Source organism: Hemitrygon akajei, chromosome 6, assembly GCF_048418815.1.
Source record: "Hemitrygon akajei chromosome 6, sHemAka1.3, whole genome shotgun sequence".
NCBI classification, from domain to species: Eukaryota; Metazoa; Chordata; class Chondrichthyes; order Myliobatiformes; family Dasyatidae; genus Hemitrygon; species Hemitrygon akajei.
This window is the reverse complement of record NC_133129.1, coordinates 90,327,190-90,350,887: the sequence shown is the minus strand read 5'-3', so window position 1 is coordinate 90,350,887 and position 23,698 is coordinate 90,327,190. Positions and strand designations below refer to the sequence as shown.

Sequence of the window (23,698 nt, the reverse complement as noted above, 5' to 3'; positions counted from 1 at the left end):
CCTTCCTTGGGGCTTGCATCGATTGATGACTTATTTCTGGGCTTTGTAGTTTAGGTGGGTTTTTTCTTTTTTTATCATTATGGAATCCCGGAGCATACACAAATTATTATTATTGCTGTTCATCTCCGCCATTGTCGACTACCTTATCCTGATATGTGTCTAACTACTCTTTTTAGATACAAAGTCTCATGATGATATCTAAACAGTTAAATGTTTTAAGTTGGAATGTCCATGGTTGGAACCACCCTATTAAGCGTAAGAAAACATTTAAAATTATTAACTGATTCCAACCTGATATAATTTTTGCTTAAGAGACGCATATCAGGTTATGTGATAAAAATCGATTTTTTTAATCTTGAAAGGGTCCTCAGTTTCATGCAAACTCTCAGAGTAAAATTAGAGATGTTTCTATTTTTATTGATTCCAATATCCCTTTTAGTCAGGAGGGTATTATAGCCAATATTGATGGTAGATTTTTGATTGTTAAAGGAATAATTTATAATAGGAAAATGGTTTTGGTTAATATTTATGGACCAAATATTGATGATCCCTGATTTTTTAAAGCTGTCTTTGTTCTATTACCTTTTTAAATGAATATATGTTATTAATGGGTGGTGATTTTAATACTTGTTTAAATCCCTTAATGGATAAGTCATCATCCAAACATCAACTCCCTAATCGTTCTGCATCACTTATTAATTCCTTTTTAATTGATTATGACTTAATTGAAATTTGGAGGCATATGCATCCTAATGACAGAGAATACTCTTTTTTCTCACATGTTCATAATAGATATTCAAGAATCGACTATTTTATAGTTGACCCTCGACTTCTATTTAATGTTCAGAAATGTGAATATGATGCTATTGTTATCTCTGATCATGCTCCTTTAAACCTAATATTTGAACTGAAAGGTATTGCTTCTACCAGACCATTTTGGTGTTTTCCAGAACACTTGTTACAAAGTTCAGAATTTGTTGAGTTTATTGAGACTCAGATAAAAGTTTTTTCTTTTTAATAATACAGGAAACGTCTCAAAGTTATTAATCTGGGATACGTTAAAAGCCTATTTGCGTGGTCAGATTATTTAGTATATAGCTAAACTGAAGAAACAAACAAGAATGGAACTAGATAAAATCTCTAAACAAATTAAAGAATTAGATAACATTAATGCAATCTCTCCAAATATTGTTTCATTTAAAAGAGTAGAATTACAATCACAATATAATTTATTATTAACATATCCTATTGAAGGATATTTGCTTAAATTGAAAAGTCAATTTTATATTTTTGGGGATAAAAATAATAAGCTCTTAGCTTCCCAATTAAGAGCAGCTAGAGCTAAAAGACAAATTTTAAAGATTGGTAAAAATAATGGAGATTGGCAAGTAACCATGAAGACATCAAGACATCAATAATATTTTTCAAGATTTTTGTTCTGATCTTTATAGATCTCAATTTCCTGCAGATTCCTTCAAAATGAAGGCTTTTTTACATAAGATTAAATTTCCTTAAATTTCTGTTGAAGATCAACAGATGCTTGATATTCCAATTACCCAGCATGAAATTCAGAAAGCTATTTTATTAATGCAATCAGGCAAAGCTCCTGGTCTTGATGGTTATTCAGTAGGATTTTACAAAAAAATTTGAAAGATTACATTCTCTGTATCTTTTGGAAATACTTCATGAATCCTTTGAGAAGGGTAGTTTACCTTCTTTTTATGAAGCATCTATTTCCTCAATTCTTAAGAAAGATAAAGATCCTACTGCATGTTCATCATATAGACCTATTTCGCTATTAAATGTGGATGCAAAAATTCTCTCTAAGATAATAGCTAACCGCTTGGAAAATATTTTAACTAAAGTCATCTCTATGGATCAAACAAGCTTTATTAAAGGCCGTTACTCTTTCTCCAATGTTCAGAGATTGATGGACATTATATATTCACCATTATCTAAGCAACCTCAATGTGTTATCTCTCTCGACGCAGAAAAGGCATTTGATAGAGTTGAGTGGCCATATTTGTTTAAAGTACTAGAAAAATTTGGTTTTGGTAATAATTTCAATAGGTGGATTCAAATGATATGTAAGAATCCTATTGCTACGGTGATTACTAATAATTTCAGGTCCTCTTTTATTTCACTTTCACGTGGTACTAGACAGAGATGTCCATTAAGCCCTTTATTATTTATTCTTGTATTGGAGCCTTTGGCCATAACACTACGTGCTAAAAATATTCATGGTATTTCTGTGAATGGAACCATTCATAAGATTTCTCTTTATGCAGATGATCTTTTGGTTTTTATTTCGAATCCTGAGGGATCAATTCCTAATCTTTTGGAAACACTAAAAGATTTTGGTGGCAATGGAGTTGAGCTCCGCTAAAGAATTAACTATATCTGCACTTCTTGGCTCTGCACTCCCTAGCAGTCTGCCCAGATCAATAGCTAATCCTCTGGTTAGATACACTTTGCGTATATGGGCTCAGTTCAGGAAATGCTATGGTTTCCAGGGGTTTTCCGTTTCTAGCTCTGTCGCATATAATCACCTTTTTTTACCTACTACGTACGATTCAGCATTCCATGTTTGGTACAGGAAGGGCATTAGACATTTTGAAGATCTCTTCATTGATAATCGCTTCGCTTCTTTTCAGCAGCTCTCCGTTAAGTTCAACCTGCCTAACGCTCACTTTTTCAGATATCTCCAAATCCGACACTTTACTGCTCCTTTAATTCCTAACTTTCCTGAAATGCCTGCGAAAAATGCTATGGACCTATTTCTTTCCATTAATTCACTAGGTAAAGGTTTAATTTCAATTATCCGAGATAAACTAGCAGCCTTACGACGGGCCCCTGTGGATAAAATTAAAATGGCCTGGGAGCAGGATTTAAATATCTCCTTATCCGAGGAGAGCTGGGACTCAGTTCTCAAATCGGTTAACTCAACCTCCCTTTGTGCTCGCCATTGCCTCTTACAGTTTAAGATTGTTCATAGAGCCCATATGTCTAAATCTAAACTATCTCGATTCTACCCTGGCATTAGTCTGCTCTGTGATAAATGCAAGAGGGGCGTGGCCTCTCTCATCCATATGTACTGGTTCTGTCCTAGCTTGGAGAAATTCTGGAAAGATGTCTTCACTACATTATCGGGTATTCTGAATCAGCACCTAGAACCTAACCCCTTAATTGCTCTGTTCGGTTTTTGGGGCAAGACAGATTTACGTCTGGGTCCGACCATATGCCAAATACTATCCTTTGCCTCTCTCCTGGCGAGACGCTTGATCCTCCTTAGATGGAGAGATGTTGCCCCGCCCACTCATGCGCAATGGCTTAACGACATTATGGCCTGCTTGGACCTCGAAAAAATTCATTATTCAGTTCTTAATTCGGATCTAAAGTTCCATAAGGTCTGGGGACCTTTTATCGAGTACTTTCATAACCTTCCTCTTGACTAGGGTTTTTTTTTTCTTTATTTTTCTTCTTTTCGGTCCCTTGCTTTCAGCTCCCTTTTTTTTCTGGTAGTAGGCATTATTATCCTCTGTTACTAAGTGTATTCACAGTCTGGGAGTTTGACTGTCCGGACTTATACTCTTTATACTGTGTGGTGGTTGGTCTGGAGTTGTTGTTGTTTTTTTCTTGTGTTGTGGGGCTTGGGGAGGACACTAAGCTCACTTGTCTTTAATTTGGGTGCTTTTTTGTTAAATTCTCTTCCTTTGTAGCATATTGTTATTGTATGCTTAATCTTGCACTGTATTAATGCTCCTCATTGGGATTTGGGGTTTTTAATTTTGTAAAATGTTTTGAAAAACTAATAAAAAAATTAAAAAAAAAAAGATTTTGGTAAATTTTCAGGATATAAACTTAACTTGAATAAAAGTGAATTGTTTCCATTAAATGCCCCTGTTTTTATATATAATGATATTTCTTTTAGAATTGTTAATTCTTTTAAATATTTAGGTATTATAATTACTAAAAAATATAAAGACCTTTATAAAGCTAGTATATTTCCTTTAATGGACTCCATGAAACAACTATTTTCTAGATGGAATCCACTTACTCTCTCTTTAATAGGTTGTATCCATGCTGTGAAAATGATGATTTTACCTAGATTTTTATATATTTTCCAAAATATACCTATCTTTTTAACTAAAATTTTTTTTGATCAACATGACTCTCTTATTTCTTTCTTTATTTGGAACAATAAGAAAATAAGAATTAGTAAGTATCATTTACAAAAATCTAAAAAAGATGGTGGACTTGCACTTCCTAATTAAAAACTATTATTGGGCTGTTAATATCAGACAATTATGCTTTTGGCTATATTGGCTCGATGAGCCAAAAACCAGTTTAGGTTGATTTGGAATTAAAAACTGTTAAACAATTTCATTTAACTTCAATATTAGGAGCTCCATTCCCTTTACAGCTCTTTAAAATTCCAAATTTAAATCTTTACCCTGTTATTAAACAGTCCTTACGGATTTGGTTTCAGTTTCAAATTTTTAAAATCTTAAACAACTTAAGTTGTCTAGTTCTTTACATTGAAACTTTTTATTTAAACCTTCAATAACTGATCCCATTTTTCTCCTATGGAGAAATAAAGGGATCCGTTCTTTTACAGATTTATTTTGTGATGGTCAATTGATGACTTTTGAAGAGTTAATTAATAAATATTCTCTTGCTCATACACACTTTCTTCAGTATCTTCAGGTTAGACATTTTTTACAACAATATTTATCTAAGTTTCCATATTTGCAAGAATCTGATTTGTTGGATACCATTTTGAAGTTGAATCCTTTAGTGAGAGGTTCCATTAGTAGAATTTATAATTTATTTTTATTACAAAAAGAGAACCTCTCACTAAAGATTAAACAAGATTGGGAGAGAGAACTTAATATGACCTTTGTTAATGAAGATTGGTTGCGAGTTTTGAAAAAGGTAAATTCTTCTTCTATATGTGCCAATCACTGTTTAATTCAGTTTAAAATTGTTCACTGTTATTATTTAACAAAGGAGAGACTATCTAAAATATTTCCTAGTATAGACAACTACTGCGATAGGTGTAAAACTGAAGTAGCTACTTGTCATATGTTCTGGTCATGTTCTTCATTAAAATCATTTTGGAAATCTTTATTTTCTACAATTTCTAAAGCACTGAAAATTAATTTACAACCTAATAGATGGACTGTTCTATTTGGAATAGTCCCGCATCCTATTCAGGGTATTTCATCTTCAGATCAACATGTAATTGCATTTGTTACATTATTGGCAAGAAGGGCTATTTTATTAAAATAGAAAGATACCTCTGTCCCTACATTAATTGACTGGTTTTCTCAAGTAATGTTATGTCTCTGTTTGGAAAAAATTAGAAGTAGAACTTTTGATCCCTGATTTGATTTTGAGAGAAGTGGGGCTCTTTCGCCAAATATTATCATTTAATTTGAATTATTTTATATGGTTTCCTTCCAATTTTATTCTATATAAACATGAATTGGCGGTTGATAATTCTTTTTCTTTGTATATATAGATGATGGTAAGACATATTGCTCCGGGGGTTGATTCCTAATAGTTTTTCCCCCACTTTTTTTTAGTTAGTGGGTTTTTTTTCTTAGTTGGGGTTCTTTTTTCCCCCCTCCTTTTCCTTGTATATAAAATTTTTCTTTTCATTTTCATATATTATGATCAGCTTTTTTTCTTCAGCTTTAATAATTGTATACATATTAATTTGTTGAAGTTTTGTATTATTTTATAGCTGTAGAAGATTATGTACCAATAAAAAGATTCCAAAAATGAAAATTTATTAATGCTTGCTTTATCTAGAGCTAAGGAAACTGTGTTGTACTGACAATCCTGATGAAATCAAGATGACTGCCGCCAGTAATGGTAAGTTATACTCAGATAGTATACTTATACTATGTCGATGGAGGAGCAAAGCACTTAATATTTCCATATTCTGACCAACTTTGCTGCATGGATCTCTATCATGTGACATCAGTCAGAACTATACTGAAGATAGATTGTTGCTTTTATAGTAAATTATTTTTACTGAAGTTAAATGCCAATGTATTGATCCTTTAAAATAATGGACTAAGGAATTTTGAACATTTTATGTGCTGCAGAATTCTGAGGGCATTGTTTTCACATAATATGTGTAGCCTTATTTCTCAATATATTTTCTGCTTCTCTAGCTCTTTGTGATGAAATGTTTTCCTCAGAGTTACTATGCAGCTTGTATGGCAGAGTTTTGAATTTCTGGGCTTGGTGTGGCCCATTTGGTGGTGGAGAGGTGCAGGATCCAATGGATCAGAGAGTATGGTTTCATTGTCCATGTTAGAACTAGTTACTAACAACAAAGCAAAGGTAGGATGCATTTCATTTGGGGAATAGCTGCCATAAGAAACTTGCGGATACAGCTCTACATAATACAACCTCCACTCCATGGACTCTGTCTATACTTCTTGCCACCTTTGGAAAGCAGCCAACATAATCAAAGGCTCCACCAATCCCGGACACACTCTTTTCTCCCTTTTCCCACTGGGAAAACATTTGAAAAACAAAGCACCAGTATCAAGGACAGCTTCCATCTTGCTGTTATAAGACTGTTATGATAAGATGGACTCTTGATCCTAAATCATCATAGTAATGAAGTAATCTGTATGCAGAACAAAGTTTGTCACTCTATTTGTGTTAACAATAAAGCAATTTTTACTATTTACTCCTCATTTCCTTAGATGAATGTTCAGACAATGAGCAAAGCAATGCCACCCTGATTTGTACTTTCTGCTCAGGTGGCTTAGTGGGTAAAGGTACTGCTTTGGAGGCCAGACGGTCCAGGTTAAGTTACCGATCTGTATTTTTTAACCTAACTAGAGTGCTGGTTTGTTCCATTATAAATGGAAAAGACCTCATTTTTGATCACTATCAAGGAACTCTGGTCAAGAGCTGAAGCCACTGTTTGATAGACCATGATGTCATTGTGCTGAAATGGCCAAGTAATACTTAGCATTAAATCCCATACACTTGTATCTCTGGCATGTTATCCCATCAAGAGTCATTAGAAAATATAAAACATATCTTTGCTTACCAGTGCTAAATGCATATGAACATACTGTGTTTTTCAGTCCAGATGAAGTGTCTGAACCCATTCGTAGATGCTGCTTAAGTATCCCCAATATCGCATATGCTGCTCCAGATTCTAGCATCTACAGTCACTTTGTGCCTGAATGTTCTTTGTTGGATGTACTCATCATTTCACATTTGATCCCCTTTAATTCAGCAATGCTGAATACAATCAATATGCATTTTGCTCTGGTAATATAAGATAGTCTACTCCACAGATTGTTCAGAAAGTAATCCACAGGAAAAAAAAATCTGAACAAAAGTTAGGAAAGCAAAACGTCAGTATGAGCTGTATCCAAGAGTTTAGATCCCAACTAAATGTGCACTATTCCAAAGTATTTCTGTAACTGTGTAACATAAGCTTTTGAATAAAATCTTATTCCTTACATGTTATCTGCAGTTCTGCTTGTTTAGATTACCACATCTCAAACTCCAAGATATTATAAATAGAAGTTGTTATTTTATGAAGATACAGAAGATTGTATGAAAACATTATGCTGATAAAATGTGATCTTTATTGAAACAGAGTAAACAGATTTCTTGTAACCTTTTAGAAATTGGTCAAATACAAAGAGTGTAATCAATTTTTAAATCCTTTGTATTTCTATTGCCTTGTTTAGCCTCTTATTAACTGTATGGACTATTTATTTAATTAACAGAATGTTATGTTTACCATAGGATGTAAATGTCCTATATGCTTTTGAAATAACTATTTACATTGATTATATTTTTCTATCTATGTGAAAACTAATGGGAAGGGTGGGAGGGCCTAACAGTCCTTGATTCTGTTCTGCCATTAGTTAGATTGCCTTCAGTACTTAACCTGACCATCAGTTTCGCATCGATACTTTATCAGTTTATTTCCTTAGGATCTATAAATTTATTAATCTCAGTCTTTAATGTAATTAAGGACTATCTGTTCGGATCTTTCAAAGACAGAGAACTCCAAAGCCTGTAATTATTTAAATTAATAAACTTCCATTTCAATTAAAACTACTTAATATTTTGAATCCATGAGCCCTAGATCAGGCATATGAACATACAATGTGTGTATTTGCTTGTGGAGGTGTAGTGTGTTAGTGTTGTTAGGTGGTAATAACTATCACGTTAATGTATTCTTTCTTTCTTTCTTTTCAAATCTTTTTATTAATTTTAAGAAAAACATAAGTAAAATATGAGTACAAAACATTTGAGAGTACACAATTAATAGATTAATTAACAATCAGATATGTATTAATCAATATATAAAGTCTCCCAAACTCATAGTATTAATGTAAAGGAATTAAGAAAAAGAGAAAAAGGAGAAACCCCCCCCCCCAAAAAAACCTAAAAGAATTAAAAGAAAAACTAATAAAAAAAAAACTAACCAACATGGGCAATTGCATAATGTTAAATACATACAGTAGTGCCGATGACTCCGAACCTCCATCCACACAATTCAGGATAGTAACAATAAGATTCAGGATCAGACCATTTAATTCATATGAAAATGTTGAATAAATGGTCTCCAAGTTTCCTCAAATTTAACTGAAGAATCAAAAACCACACTTCTAATTTTTTCTAAACTCAAACAGGAAATAGTTTGAGAAAACCACTGAAATACAGTTGGAGGGTTAATTTCTTTCCAATTCAGTAAAATAGATCTTCTAGCCATTAATGTAACAAATGCAATCATTCGTTGGGATGAAGCGGATAAACGCTTATTATCTATCATTGGTAGACCAAAAATTGTGGTAAAAGGATGTGGTTGGAAATTAATATTTAAAACTCTTGAAATAATATTAAAAATATTTTTCCAATAGTTTTGTAAACAAGGACAAGACCAAAACATATGGGTCAATGAAGCAACATCAGAATGACATCTATCACAGGTTGGATTAACATAAGAATAAAATCGAGCAAGTTTATCTTTAGACACGTGAGCTCTATGTACAACCTTAAATTGTATTAGAGCATGTTTAGCACAGATAGAGGATGAGTTTACCAATGATAAAAATTTTTCCCATTGTTCAGTAGATATAGGACAATGCAATTCTTCCTGCCATTCCTTCTTAATTTTTTCTGATATATCTGGCTGTACATTCATAATCATATTATAAATGATAGCTACTAAACCCTTTTGACAAGGATTGAGAGCTAAAATTCTTTCTGTAATGTCCAATGGACATTCTTTCGAGAAAGACTTTAATTCATTATATAGAAAATTTCTAACTTGCAAATATCTAAAAAAAATGGGTTTTAGATAAATTATATTTATTAGATAACTGTTCAAAGGACATAATGTTATCATCCAAAAACAGATCACGAAAACATGTTATACCTTTTGTTTTCCATAAAAGAAAAGCTTGATCTATAGATGATGGTCGGAAGAAGTAGTTAGATATTATAGGACTTAACAGCATAAACTTATTCAAACCAAAAAATTTACGAAATTGAAACCAGATTCGTAATGTATACTTGACTATGGGATTAGTTATCTGTTTATTCATTTTGAGTAACGAAAAAGGAAGTGAAGATCCTAAGATTGAGATCAATGAGAAATCTTGCACAGATTTACATTCCAAATTTACCCATTGTGGGCCAGCAACTGTAGTCGATTCTTGTGTCCAAAATATCAAATACCGTATATTAACTGCCCAATAGTAAAATCTTAAATTTGGTAGAGCCAAGCCGCCCTCCTTCTTAGGCTTCTGTAAATATTTTTTACATAGTCTAGGATTTTTGTTCTGCCACAAATACGAAGATATTTTAGAGTCAACCATATCAAAAAAAGATTTAGGAATAAAAATTGGTAATGCTTGAAATAGATATAGAAATTTAGGTAGTATCATCATCTTAATGGCATTAACTCTGCCTACCAAAGACAAAGATAGTGGGGACCACCTATTAGCAAGTTGCTTAATTTGATCTATTAAAGGTAAAAAATTAGTTTTAAATAAATCTTTATGTTTTTTAGTAATTTTAATACCTAAATAAGTAAAATAATCTGTAACAATTCTATATGGTACATGATTATAAATTGAAACATGCATATTTAATAGAAATAGTTCACTCTTATTAAAATTCAATTTATATCCAGAAAAATTACTAAATTGAGCAAGCAAAAAAGAAATAGCAGGAATAGATCTTTCAGGGTCAGATATATATAATAACAAGTCATCCGCATATAATGATACCTTATACATCGTCTCCCCACGGGTAATACCTAAAATATTGGGTGATTCACGAATGGCTATAGCCAAGGGTTCTAAAGCAATGTCAAATAATAAAGGGCTTAAAGGACAACCTTGCCTTGTACCCTGAAATAATTGAAAAAAAGGGGATCTTTGATTATTGGTAAAGACCGAAGCTAAAGGTTTATGATATATTAATTTAATCCATGATATAAATTTTGAACTAAAATTAAAATGTTGCAATGTATTAAATAAATATGACCATTCGACTCTATCAAATGCTTTTTCGGCATCTAAAGAAATGACACATTCTGGGATTTTAGATGAAGAGGTATAAACAATATTAATTAATTTTCTAATGTTAAAAGATGAATAGCGATTTTGAATAAATCCAGTCTGATCTTCAGAAATAATCCGAGGCAATATATTTTCTAATCTAATAGCCAAAATTTTGCTAAAAATCTTAAAATCCGTATTCAGCAAAGATATAGGCCGATAGGATGCACATTCAGTAGGGTCTTTATCTTTTTTAAGAATTAAAGAAATAGAAGCTTCATAAAAAGATTGTGGTAGTTTGCCTATACTTAATGCATCTTTAAAAATTTTACAAAGCCAAGGAGAAAGTATGGAAGAAAAGGATTTAAAAAATTCTGCAGAAAAACCATCTGGACCCGAAGCTTTACCCGAGTTCATTGAAAAAATAGCCTTTTCTATTTCAGACTCCGTAATAGGTGTATCCAAAAATACACTATCCTCAACAGTTACTTTTGGAATATTCAATTTCCTTAAAAATTCATTCATTATAGAAGAGTCCTTAGTACATTCTGATTGATATAAGGAATTATAAAAATCTTGAAAGGCTTTATTTATCTCTTTATGATCAATCGTCAGAGTACCATCTTGTTTGCGAATCCTAGTAATCTGTCGCTTATCCGAAGCAATTTTCAATTGGTTAGCTAGTAATTTACCAGACTTATCTCCATATGTATAGAATTGAGCTTTCGATTTAATTAACTGACTTTCAATCGAGGAGGATAATAATAAACTATGCTCCATTTGAAGTTCCACTCTTTCTTTATAAAGTTCTTTACTAGGGGTCAATGAGTAGATCTTGTCAATTGCCTTAATTTTATCAACTAATGTTAATATTTTAGAATTAGTTCGTTTCCTAACTCCAGCAGAATATGAAATAATCTGTCCACGAATATATGCCTTAAAAGTATCCCACAAAATTCCACTAGAGATCTCTGCTGTAGAATTTATTGAGAAAAACAAATCAATTTGCTGCTTAATAAAGTTGACAAAGTCAGAGTCCTGCAGTAAAACAAGATTAAACCTCCAACCTTTAGTACTAATATATGAATCCGTCATCTTAATAGATAACTTCAAAGGTGCATGATCAGATATAGTAATAGAGTCATATTTACAATCCATAACATCTGTAAGTAAATGCTGATCAATGAAAAAGTAATCAATTCTTGAGTAATTATGATACACATGGGAAAAGTATGAGAACTCTTTGTCATTAGGGTGTAAAAAACGCCAAATTTCACAAATAGCTGAATCAATCATAAAAGAATTAATAAGAGAAGCCGATTTATTCGGAAAAGTTTGAGTGGGCTTGGATCTATCCATCAAAGGGTTTAGACAACAATTAAAATCCCCGCCCATTATCAATCTATATTGATTCAGATTGGGAAAGGATGTAAATAAGCATTTAAAAAATTCAGGACAATCAGTATTTGGAGCATAAACATTAACTAAAACAACTTTTTGATTAAAAAGTAAACCAGTAATAAACAAAAATCTACCTTGCGGATCTGAAATTGTTTCATGATGTATAAAAGCAGTTGATGAGTCTATAAAAATAGAAACACCTCTCACTTTGGCTTGCGAATTTGAGTGATACTGTTGGCCCTTCCAAAACCTAAACAACCGCTGACTATCCACCTTCCTTTCATGAGTCTCTTGTACAAAAATAACATTAGCATTCATTCTATGGAATACTTTGAATATTTTTTTCCGTTTGATCGGATGATTTAAACCATTAGTATTCCAAGAAACAAAGTTAATAGTCTTATCCATATTGACAATATATATTACAGTTAACACATAAGTTTGAAAGAAAAGTGAACTCATGAACCCGGAAGAAGAAAGTAAGTTCAAGGGGAAACCGGAAGTCACAGCACTGCAGCCATTTTTGTAGTTTCATATAAGCCCATGAAATAAAACTAAGCAAAAAGCAAGCGAAAAAAAGAGAAAAAAGAAAAATCCCCCTCCCACCACCCTCAAAACCCCAGGAAAAAAGCCAAAAAGAGGCAAGTGAGCGATCTAATACTAAAATTACCCCCTTGTCTCAAGACGGCAACTCGAATGTAACAAAGTTAAAAAAAATACAAACAACCCACATTATAAAAAAGGGTTGATATAACAAAAGTTAAAATATAAAATTAGTGTTATGAATGTATATATACAAAAGGGTTAAAAAAAGAATTAAAACAATAAATGAAAGTTTAAAACTTTCAAACACATCAAAACAGTTATGACGCTCCAAACACTGAAGTCTGTCGGGAAGAAGAAACGCCATTTTATTTTTTTCCCAATCTTAATATTCAAATGTTAAAAGTATAAAAGAGAGCGTATATCGATTTAAAAAAAGAAAAGCAAAAAGGAAGAAAAAACCCTAATAAGTTATTTTCAACGCTAATAGATTAATAATATGAAAAAATATAAAGTCAAAATAAACCCAGCAAAAAAAAAGCTTTAACCGTATGTAAGAAATACATGTAAACCGTATCCAAAAAAAAACCAAACGTCAATCTATAACAGATCCAAATCTATAGGCTAGATTACATTGGTCAGCCCGATAGAATGTCATTGTTCCAGGAAACCTTGAGCATCCGCTGGCGATTTAAACAGCCGAAAAGATCCATCCTGAAGAGTGACTCTCAAGTGTGCTGGAAATAACAGCGCTTGCTTGTAGCCTTTCTGGTGAAAATTCGACATAACCGATCTAAAAGCCAGCCTAGCCCGTAAAACCTCAGGGCTATAATCTTCCAAAATGCGAAATTTGAGATCTTGATGGGTTATCATACCTTTTTTACGAGCTGCCCGAATCAAACGTTCTTTGATATGGGGATAATGGATCTGGAGAATTACATGTCGTGGTTTCAAACTTGAATCCGCCTGAAACCGGGAAACCCGATGTGCCCGATCGATTACCGGGGGAATATCCAGTACCTCTGAGCCCAGGACATTCATTAGAAATTTAGAGAAGAAAACGGTAAGATCACCACTTTCAAATTTTTCCGGAATCCCAATTAGCCGAAGATTTTGTCTTCGAGAGCGATTTTCCAAATCAGTAATTTTAACTTTATAGCGATCCATCTGTTGGGACGTCGAAGTTTGCTCTTCCTGTATTTTTTCGATTATACGATCTTTCTTAAGAGCGGCTTCTTCAAGAGCTAAAATACTTGCTTGTTGTTTTTGTGATTCCAGTGAAAGGGTCTGGAACTTTTCTTCAAGTGATTTCAAACGTTCGTCATACTGTAAAAACTTTACGAATATTTTTCTCTCCAGTTCTTCAAATTTGACTTCTATAAGCTTCACAACTGTTTCTAAAGTTATCGGTTCTTTCGTCTGTTTCGATTCTTTTGCTTTAGACATTTCAGCAAGTTGAGAATAATTCAAATAGTTAAAAAGAAAAATTCTGTATGTTTAGACCCCTTTAGAATAAGTTTAAGGGGTGTTTGTAGGTTAAAAAGACGTAAAAGGTTTGGAGCAAAGCCTAGAAGCGGTTTACTCCATGAGCGCCATCTTGAGACTCTCTAATGTATTCTAATGACAGAATCTTTTTCAAACTAGCACATAAAAATGCGATGTTTGACTAAGGCGCAAAAGTTGGCTTGGAAACATGTCTGAGTATAAGTTTCCACTTAAAATGGAGGTAAAATCAAGAGTGATAAAATAAAAAATATTGGAGGAAACTATAAAATGAATGATACTATGAAGATGTGAAATGTGTTAGGCACAATTGTTTATACATCTTCCTATTCTTTACTATCTTTACGCAAAGATATCAATCTTTTTGAACATCGAATTCTCCAACTTCCAGTAATTCCCTCCCTCTCCCTTCCCCATCCCACCTCTACTCTGTCTCCTCTTCTAGCTGCCTATCACCTCTCATGACTCTGCCTTCTTCTACTACCCATAGTGCTTTCCCCTTAGATTCCTTCTTCACCTCTCCTGCCTATCACCTCCCTGCTTCCCCTCCCCCACCCCTTGATCTTTCCTCTGATTGGTTTTCCACCCTCTCCCCACCTTCTTTATAGGGCCCCTGCCCCTCCTTTTTAGTCCTGACAAAGGGTTTCGACCCGAAACGTTGACTGTTTCTTTCAATGGATGCTGCCCGACCTGCTGAGTTCATCCAGCATTTTTGTACGTTAAGATATCAATCTCACTCTCCAAAGTGAAATTATATAATCTAATCTAAAATCACCTCTCCAAGAATTTGAATATTTCCTCTCTGCTTCTGATCCACTGAGAGGAAATCAATGAAGGCCTTCTCAGCTGAAGGCCTTGCTGTTGCAAATATTAGAATAGTTCCTCTAGCTGTCAAATGATTAGGGCGCATAGTTACAATTACCTTAACTGTATCCGAGGTTAGTGTTGGCGCATGGCCTAGTGGATAAGGCATTGGTCTAGTGATCTGAAGATCACTGATTCGAGCCTCAGCTGAGGCAGCGTGTTGTGTCCTTGAGCAAGGCACTTAACCACACATTGCTCTGCGACAACACCGGTGCCAAGCTGCTTGGATCCTAGTGCCCTTCCCTTGGATAACATTGGTGGTGTGGAGAGGGGAAAGCTTGCAGCTTGGGCAACTGCTGGTCTCCCATACAACCCTGCCCAGGCCTGTGCCCTGGAAACCTTCCAAGGCACAAATCCATGGTCTCACGAAACTAACGAATTCCTAAATCCGAGATTAAATTGAAGACAGAATATCTGGACCTCATTAAATCTAGTCAAAATCTTATTGCCATTCTATTCTTAACTTTGCAAAGTCGATCTTTTGAAAAAGGTGCAATTAAAACGGAGTGCCAAAACAGACTGTGCATTTAAGAGTTGCTCCCAGTATCTTTGTCTCACATTAATTTCGAGATTGAACTGGATCCTTGATTCCTCACAGTCTGTCTGGATCCGAAATAACAGCTCCTCGCTGACAATCAACACCCCAAGGATGCGTGCTTTAGCCCACTGCTCTACTCTCTGTACACCCACAATTGCATGGTTAGGCACAGCTCAGATGCCAACTATATGTTTGCTGACTGTATAAGTAATTGTTGGCAGAATTTCAGAAGGTGATAAGGAGGCATACAGGAGCGAGGTAGATCAGCTGGTTGAGTGGTGTTGCAGCAACAAATTTGCGCTGAACATCAGTAAGACCAAAGAACAATTTGGGGACTTCAGGAAGGGGAAGTGGAATGAACACACACCCATTGTCATCGTGGAAACAAAAGTGGAAAGGGTGAGCAGTTTCAAGTTCCTGAGTGTCAACATCTCTGAGGATCTATCTTTGGCCCAGCATATTGATACAATTACAAGAAAGCAAGACGGCAGCTATATTTCTTTAGGTGTTTGCGGAGAATTGGTATGTTACCAAAAACACTCACAAATTTCTAGAGATGTACCATGGAGAACATTTTAACTGGTTGCATCACCGTCTGATATGGTGTGGGGGGGGGGGGGCTACTGCATAAGAATGTAAATAGCTGCAAAAAGTTATAAACTCAGTGCCATCACGGACACTAACCTCCCCAGCATTCAGGATATCTTCAAAAGGCGATGCCTCAAAAAGGCGGCACCCATCATTAAGGACCCTCCTTCATCCAAGACATGCCCTGTTCTCATTGCTACCGTCAGGAAGGAGGTGCAGGAACCTGAAGGCACACACTTAACAAATCAGGAGCTGCTTTTTCCCGTCTGCCATGAGATTCTGAATGGACATTGAACCCATGAGCCTTACCTTACTATTTTTTCTCTTTTTTTTTGCACTACTTATTTACTTTAATTTTCTTTTTTATATATTTATATTTATTGTTTTTATTATATATTGCATTGCTGCGAAACAACAAATTTCACAACATACTGTGTGCTAATGATATTAAACCTTGATTTTGATTCTGAAGAACATACACAAGATAATTGAGTCTCTTTTCAATGAGGTATGATTATGTACACAACACAACTGTGCGTTCTATTGAACTGGAAGTGTTCCTGTGCCTTTAAATTTATTGCAGGTGTGATGATTTGAATTTAACATTTTGCAGAATCTTTTGGATCTTAGCTTACCCTCTTCCAATTTCTGTTGTTTTAAGGTACTGCCTTTGTCTTCCATATGACTATAATAATTTATCTTGATCCTTTCCTAATAACTATTTTACTGCACTTGACGCATGAGAGAAATGGTTCCTTTCAAAGTGATTTTCTGGCTAAAATCACCTAGCTTGGCATTGATCAGGAATCAGACCTCTGTTTGGGCTTGTAATTTCAGTTCACTTGAAGTATAGCTTCAGAGGTTTATTCACTAGTTCAGTACTATTTGAATACTGACTTTCTGTTTCAAGTAAGAAACAACTGTTAAAACTATTAATTAATATTTTCCAGAAGAGTTCTTGTTAAGTGTGCACTTAAAAATTAAAATAAGTTGCCATATTAGGTAAATTTATCCACTCCTATCTCATTTTATAAAATGAAATTTAAATGAACTGTAGCTGTCTCACTGCCAGTAATTCATTATGGGTTAAAAACCATTTAAGCCACTGGGAGAAGTCACACAACCCATAAGTGACTGCATGGAAGCAGTAGGTATACATCGACATTTCAGATTGAGTGAATAGGAATCTTGACCTTCAGCTTTTGCTTCCACCAATGCTGCTTAGCTTGCTGAGTTCTCTCAAAGTGCTGCCTTTGGTTCCAGATTCCATCATCTGCAGTCATGTATGTGTTGTGTGATGTAGAATAGACCTAAATAATAATGTTAATTGAACTGAAATACAGGGATCATAAAACAGAAAATGCTGGAAACACTTGACAGGCCAGGTAAATGTGAGAAGAGAAACTGTTAAAGTTCTGGTACTCTTGTTTGCTGGGTGTTCCAGAATTTCTGTTTTGATTTGGTGGAACTGTGCCGTCGCAGAGTCCTAGACAGTGAGTACCCTGACAATTCCCCCAGAATCCAAACTACTTTAAATCCAATTCTGCAGGAGAAAACTGCATCTTTGAACAAGGTTGTTTCTCTTTCCACGGATGTTGCCTAATCTGCTGAACATTTTGTTTTTATTTCAGATTTCTGACATCTGCAGATTTTTGATTTTCAATTATTGAAAAGCCGGGAGATATGACCTGTATCTCAATCATCCCAGGCAATGTCACCTGCTTTTAGTGCTATTCATGTCCAACTCAACCCCACTCTTGGTAACAGTATCATTTTTGCTTTCTAGCCATCCAATTTTCCTGCCTGTGATTTTCTTGGAAATGTTTACACTTATCTGAACTGAGTGGGGATCCAGAGTACACAATGGTCTTGTCAGACTGTGTAGATTATTTTTCTAAGAATGATAAGAATATCAAGTAACAAAACTTTCTTTCTAATATTCAGGTATTGAGAAGGACATAAAGAAGGGCGGAAATCTTATACTCCAGACTGGGAAGGGCATCCTAAAACTGAAAAAGAAGAAAGAGGTGCGTGAGAATTCATCCACTGTGATTAAGGGCCAGAATGGAAAAAGCACAGGAAATCTGTGTTTAGAACTGGAAAGGAAAGGCCAGAAGAACTTTACACTAAAAGGGAAATCTGTGCTAGAGCAGAAACTGGTCAAGACATGTCTTGATGAAGGGTATGTCAACAAACCAGGAAACGTCAATAATAAGAACACTGAAGAGAAGGCCAAACACAAGACCAAAGGTGTTGGACGCACAAATAAACCAAATAAGGTGTGGTTCTGAAATATGCTACCTCAAACCTTAATTGATGAACTAAGTGTTATAATGAGTACTGATACTATTATGCTTGGCTGGAATACCATAAGATATAGGAGAAGAATTAGGCTATTTTGCCCATCAGGTCTGATTCGCCATTTCATCATGGCTGATTCATTTTCCCTTTCAAACCTAATCTCCTGCCTTCTCTCCATATCCCTTCCTACCCTAACTAATCGCCTTAAAAATACCCAAGGACTTGGTCACACATCCACCTGTGGCAATAGGTTTCCCAGATACACCGTTCTCTGGCTAAAAAAATTCCTACTCATTTCCATTTTAAAAGGACACTTCTCTATTCTGAGGCTGTATCCTCTGGTCTTAGACTTCCCCGCTATAGGAAATATCCTCTCCATATTCACTCTATCGAATCCTTTCAACATTTGATAGGTTTCAATGAGGTCATCCGCCCCCCCCCCCCCCCCCCCCATTCTTCTTAAATTCTAGTGAGTACAGTCCCAGAGCCATCAAACACTTCTCATATGACAAGCCTTTCAATCCTGGAATCATTTATGTTTAAACTTGAACGATGACATATACTTGTAGGTAAAGAAAAGTTTAAGATGTCGATGATCATGAAGACAGTGCTGCTAAGTGGAGGAAATAGTGAAAGACATGAAGTGACATTGCAGTATTTAAACATTTAATGAGTTAATTTTGGTTTCTATTGGATGTTGGAGCCTAATTTGAACTAAATAGAGTTTTCATATATGGGATTGATACTCATTGTATGAAATTATTGCATTAGAAATAGAATTAGTATTCCAGAGATCAACATGGATGATCATAGACCACCACTATCTTTAGGTTCCCCTTCAGGTCACATAAAGTCCTGACTTGGTAAAATATTGCTGTTTCAACACTATTTAGAGTAAGTGCTGCAACTGCTTCTGGCCCTCCACCAAAGCATCTTCACCAGAAGGCTCAAAGTCACTTTCCCAAAGTAAATTAGGGGTGGGAACATACCTTGAAAAATTAATTTTAAAAAACTATAAAGATTGTTAATTCTTTTTGGCATATTTATGGAAGGTTCATTAATCGATCTAATGCCCCATACTTCTGTTCAACTCATTTCCCTTCAAGTTTCCTCTGCTAATCGAACAGAATGTCTGATATCCAAAGCAAGAACAGAAAATACTATAAAAACCCAATAGGTCCAACCTAAGTATTGACTCTGTTTCTCTTCCCACAGACACAACCTGATTTCAAGCAATTTTTGCTTTTGATGCAGTTGTTAAAAAAACATTTTGAAGTTTGATGCACATTTAGATTATTCTTAACCCTTTTTCCTCAACTCTTGACAATCTTTTACATGCATTTATAATTCATCTCTTGGTTTAATCATTCAAATTAGTCCTTAATTCATGAAAATCTAAAGACAATGTTGGAAGATTTGCAACCAGGCTGATTTCATCTTTTTGAGAAGCGGAGACTTGATTTATTTTCAAAAAGATAGCTGGAGAGTGGTATAAAATAGGGCCAAATCAGATGTGAGCGAGGCAAATTTTATGTTAAACAAAGAAAAAAGTTTAAAATGTAGAAATTTGTCCTTGGCCTCAATTGTTAGAAGTATTTACAAATATTGGCAACAGTTTGTCCTCAACATCCCAGATTCTGTTCCGTACAGACCTGGAACTGAATGTCCTGAAGTAAATACAATGCCTGGATGATGTATTTAAATGTGCTTAATGCTGCCAGTAATGGAAGTTCAAAGTAACTTTATTGTCAAAGTACATATATGTCGCCAAATACAACCCTGAGATTCATTTTCTTGCGGGCATTCACATTAGATACAAAGAAACATAATGGGATCAATGAAAAACTATACCTAAAGATGAGCAAAAACCAATGTTCAAAAGACAGCAAATTGTGCAAATGCCAAAAGTAAAACAAAATAATGGTAATAAATAAGTAATACATAATAATGCGAACATGAGTTATAAAGTCCTCGAAAGTGAGTCTGTAGGTTGTGGAATCAGTTCAGTGTTGGGGTGAATTATCTACGCTGGTTCAGGAGCCTAATTGTTAAGGAGTAACATCTGTTCCTGAATCTACTGGTTTTGGACCTAAGGCTCCTTTACTTCCTACCTGATGACAACAGTAAGAAGAGAGCATGGCCTAAAATGGTGAGGGCCCTTGATGATGGATGCTGTTTTCCTGTAATGGTACTCCTTGTAGATGTGTTCTCTTAGCATTGTCCTGATGTCTACCCATGAGCTCTCTCATCATTGTTTTGGTCAGCGTGGTGACTTTCTCTGTGTTGTCTCACTGGAGACTCTCTTGTGCCATCCCAGTGTCAATGCAGGTGCTCCCTCAGCATCTGAAGTGTTGGTCCCAGGGGTGTGCTGGTTGTTAAACGGGTTTTTACAATAGTTAATATTTTTGTATCAGTCGTCTGTTTTGTAGTTGCAGCTATACACTAATTATATTTAATCTTGTCCTTGCAAAATATTTTGTTGGATTATTTTCTAAATTGCTGAATTTGCTTGACTTTTCAGGAGATTCCAACGCTCAGTGACAGTCAATATGAAAAGCTGTTCCAGTCTGTTATAGACAAGACTCTAGAGGAATGCATAGGTATTTTACCAAGTTGTTAAGTTGACTATCACCCAGACTTGTATCTCTTTTCATTCTCATTCATTCTTTCAAAGTTTAAAGTAAATTTTATGATCAAACTACATATATGTCACAATATACAACCCTGAGATTTTCCCTGTGAGCATACTCAGCAGATCTATAGAATAGTAAGTATAACAGGATTAATGAAAGATCAAGTAAAGTTTAGAAAACAACAAACTTTGCAAATGCAAATAGAAATGAATAGAAATAAATATCTAGAACATGAAATAACAAGATACAGAGTCTTTAAAGTGAGATCATTAGTTGTGGGAACACCTCAATGGATGAGCAAGTGAGTATAGTTATAACCTTTGTTCAAGAGCCTGATGGTTGAGGGTAGTAACTAGAGATATGAGTCAGAATCACTTGTTGGCAAATGAGAAGTTCATTTTAATTAATTATATAATAGTGATAAATGAATCACAAAACTTTCAGAAAAATGTCCATTTAGTTCACTAATATCCTAGTCCGATTATATGTGATTGTTTGCTCACCTATTATACTTGTGTCTCTCTTAGTGTGTGCTTTTAAAAATGCTTGTTTAATTATCGGGGTGTTTTGGGATTGGTAGAATTTGAAATTTATTCTAAAGTCAATTTTACCAAGCTACGATAGGTGTATGTTTGGGGATAATCAAGATATCTTTGTGAAGTGATTGAGAGAAATTGTACAGTACACATGTATAAAGTTCATATTGTGGAAATGGAATTGTAACTGGTGACTTGGGTGGCTTTTCACTGGACTTTGTCAGAAGATGAAATTCCTGTTTGGATGAAAGAAAACAATCAGAATAATGACTAATTCACTGTTGAAATTGTATTCTAAAAATTATACATCAGTCCTCTATTTAGTTATGGAAGAAAAATTGGCAGTCCTGTTTTTTTGTTAGGAGAGGAATTTTATGACACAAATTCACCAGAACGAATCAGATGAATTACAGTAAATATATATATATATAAATACATAGTTAAATTAAAATAAATAGTGCAAAAACAAAATTAAAAAAATAGTGAGGTAGTGTGCATGAGTTCAATGTCCATTTCGAAATTGGATGGCAGAGGGGAAGAAGAATCATTGAGTGTGTACTTTCAGACTTATGTATTTCCTTCCTGATAGTAGCAATGAGATCAAGACATGTCCTGGGTGGTGGGGATCCTTGATGATGGAGCTGACTGATTTTACAACTCTCAACAGCTTGCTACAATCCTGTGCCATTACCCTCCACCCTCTCCCCCCACCCCCCCCCCCCATACCAGACAGTGATGCAGCCAGTTAGGATGCTCTCCTTGGTGCATCTGTAGTAGTTTCTGAGTGTTTTAGGTGACATTCCAAATTTCCTCAAACTGCGAATGAAATATAGTTGCTGTCTTGCCTTCCTCATAGCTACATTGATATGTTGGAATCTGGTTTGGTCTTCAGAGATATAGACACCCAGGAACTTGAAATCGCTCATTCTCTCCACTTCTGATCCTCTTTGTGGATTGGTTTGTGTTCCCATATCTTACCCTTTCTGAAGTCCACAGCTCTTTGGTCTTACTCATGTAGCGTGCAAGGTTTATATTGCAACATCATTCAACTGGCTGATAGATCTCACTCTTGTACGCCCTTAGGAGTAACAAGATTTAAATTTACACACACAAAATGCTGGTGGAATGCAGCAGGCCAGGCCGAGACCCTTCGTCAGGACTAACTGAAAGAAAAGATAGTAAGAGATTTGAAAGTAGGAGGGGGAGGGGGAAATCACCTCAGCAAGTTTCGCGTATGCTGTGACGCTGAACTCTTCTTCCACTGGCTCTGTCCTCGAGCCTACTTCTTCGTGAAGGACTCTCCCACCCCCACCAATGACCCCTTCTCCCATCTTCAACCCTCCTCCTCTTCGTGGACACCCTGCTCTGGTCTTCTGCCTGCACTGGATCTCTTTATTGCTAACTGCTGACGGGACATCAACCGTCTCGACTTCACCACACCTTGTTCTAATTCCAACCTCACTCCTTCCAAGCACTCTGCTCTCCACTCCCTCCGCACCAATCTCAACCTCACTATAAAACCCGCTGTTGTAGTCTGGCGTACTGACCACTACCTTTTCCGAGGCACAGCGACAACTCGCTGATACCTCCTCTTATTTACCCTTTGATCATGACCCCACTAATGAGCACCAGGCCACTGTCTCCCTCACCAACCTTATCAGCTCTGAGGATCTCCCATCCACTGCCACCAACCTCATAGTTCCCACACCCCGCACTTCCCGTTTCTACCTCCTACCCAGGATCCACAAACCTGCCGGTCCAGGTAGACCCATTGTCTCAGCTTGCTCCTGCCCCACCAAACTAATTTCTGCTTATGTTGACACTGTTTTATCCCCCCTTGTTCAATCCCTTCCCACCTATGTTCGTGACACTTCTCATGCTTTGAATTTTTTCAATGATTTTAAGTTCCCTGGCCCCCCCCCCCCGCCTTGTTTTCACCATGGACGTCCAGTCCCTATATACCTCCATCCCCCGCTAGGAAGGTCTCAAAGCTCTCCGCTTCTTTTTGGATTCCAGACCTAACCAATTCCCCTCTACCACCACTCTCCTCCGTCTAGCAGAATTAGTCCTTACTCTCAATAATTTCTCTTTTGGTTCCTCCCACTTCCTCCAAACCAAAGGTGTAGCCATGGGCACCCGTATGGGTCCCAACTATGCCTGTCTTTTTGTTGGCTTTGTGGAACAGTCCATGTTCCAAGCCTATACGGGTATCCGTCGCCCTCTTTT

At 35.6% G+C, this 23,698-nt stretch overlaps 1 protein-coding gene across 6 annotated transcripts in view; it reads left to right on the top strand.

Annotated features, from left to right (window-relative positions):
• Positions 1-23,698, top strand: part of LOC140729248 (zinc finger CW-type PWWP domain protein 1-like) — a 215,769-nt gene that overhangs the window by 29,833 nt on the left and 162,238 nt on the right. For 4 of the 6 annotated variants that reach the window (XM_073048811.1, XM_073048809.1, XM_073048810.1 and 1 more), the window contains 3 exons: positions 5,818-5,880; positions 17,947-18,281; positions 20,825-20,903. In XM_073048811.1, coding sequence (XP_072904912.1) covers positions 5,818-5,880; positions 17,947-18,281; positions 20,825-20,903 — 477 coding nt within the window. The remainder of the gene's footprint in view (positions 1-5,817; positions 5,881-17,946; positions 18,282-20,824; positions 20,904-23,698) is intronic. The other 2 variants (XM_073048813.1, XM_073048812.1) reach the window with 1 other exon arrangement.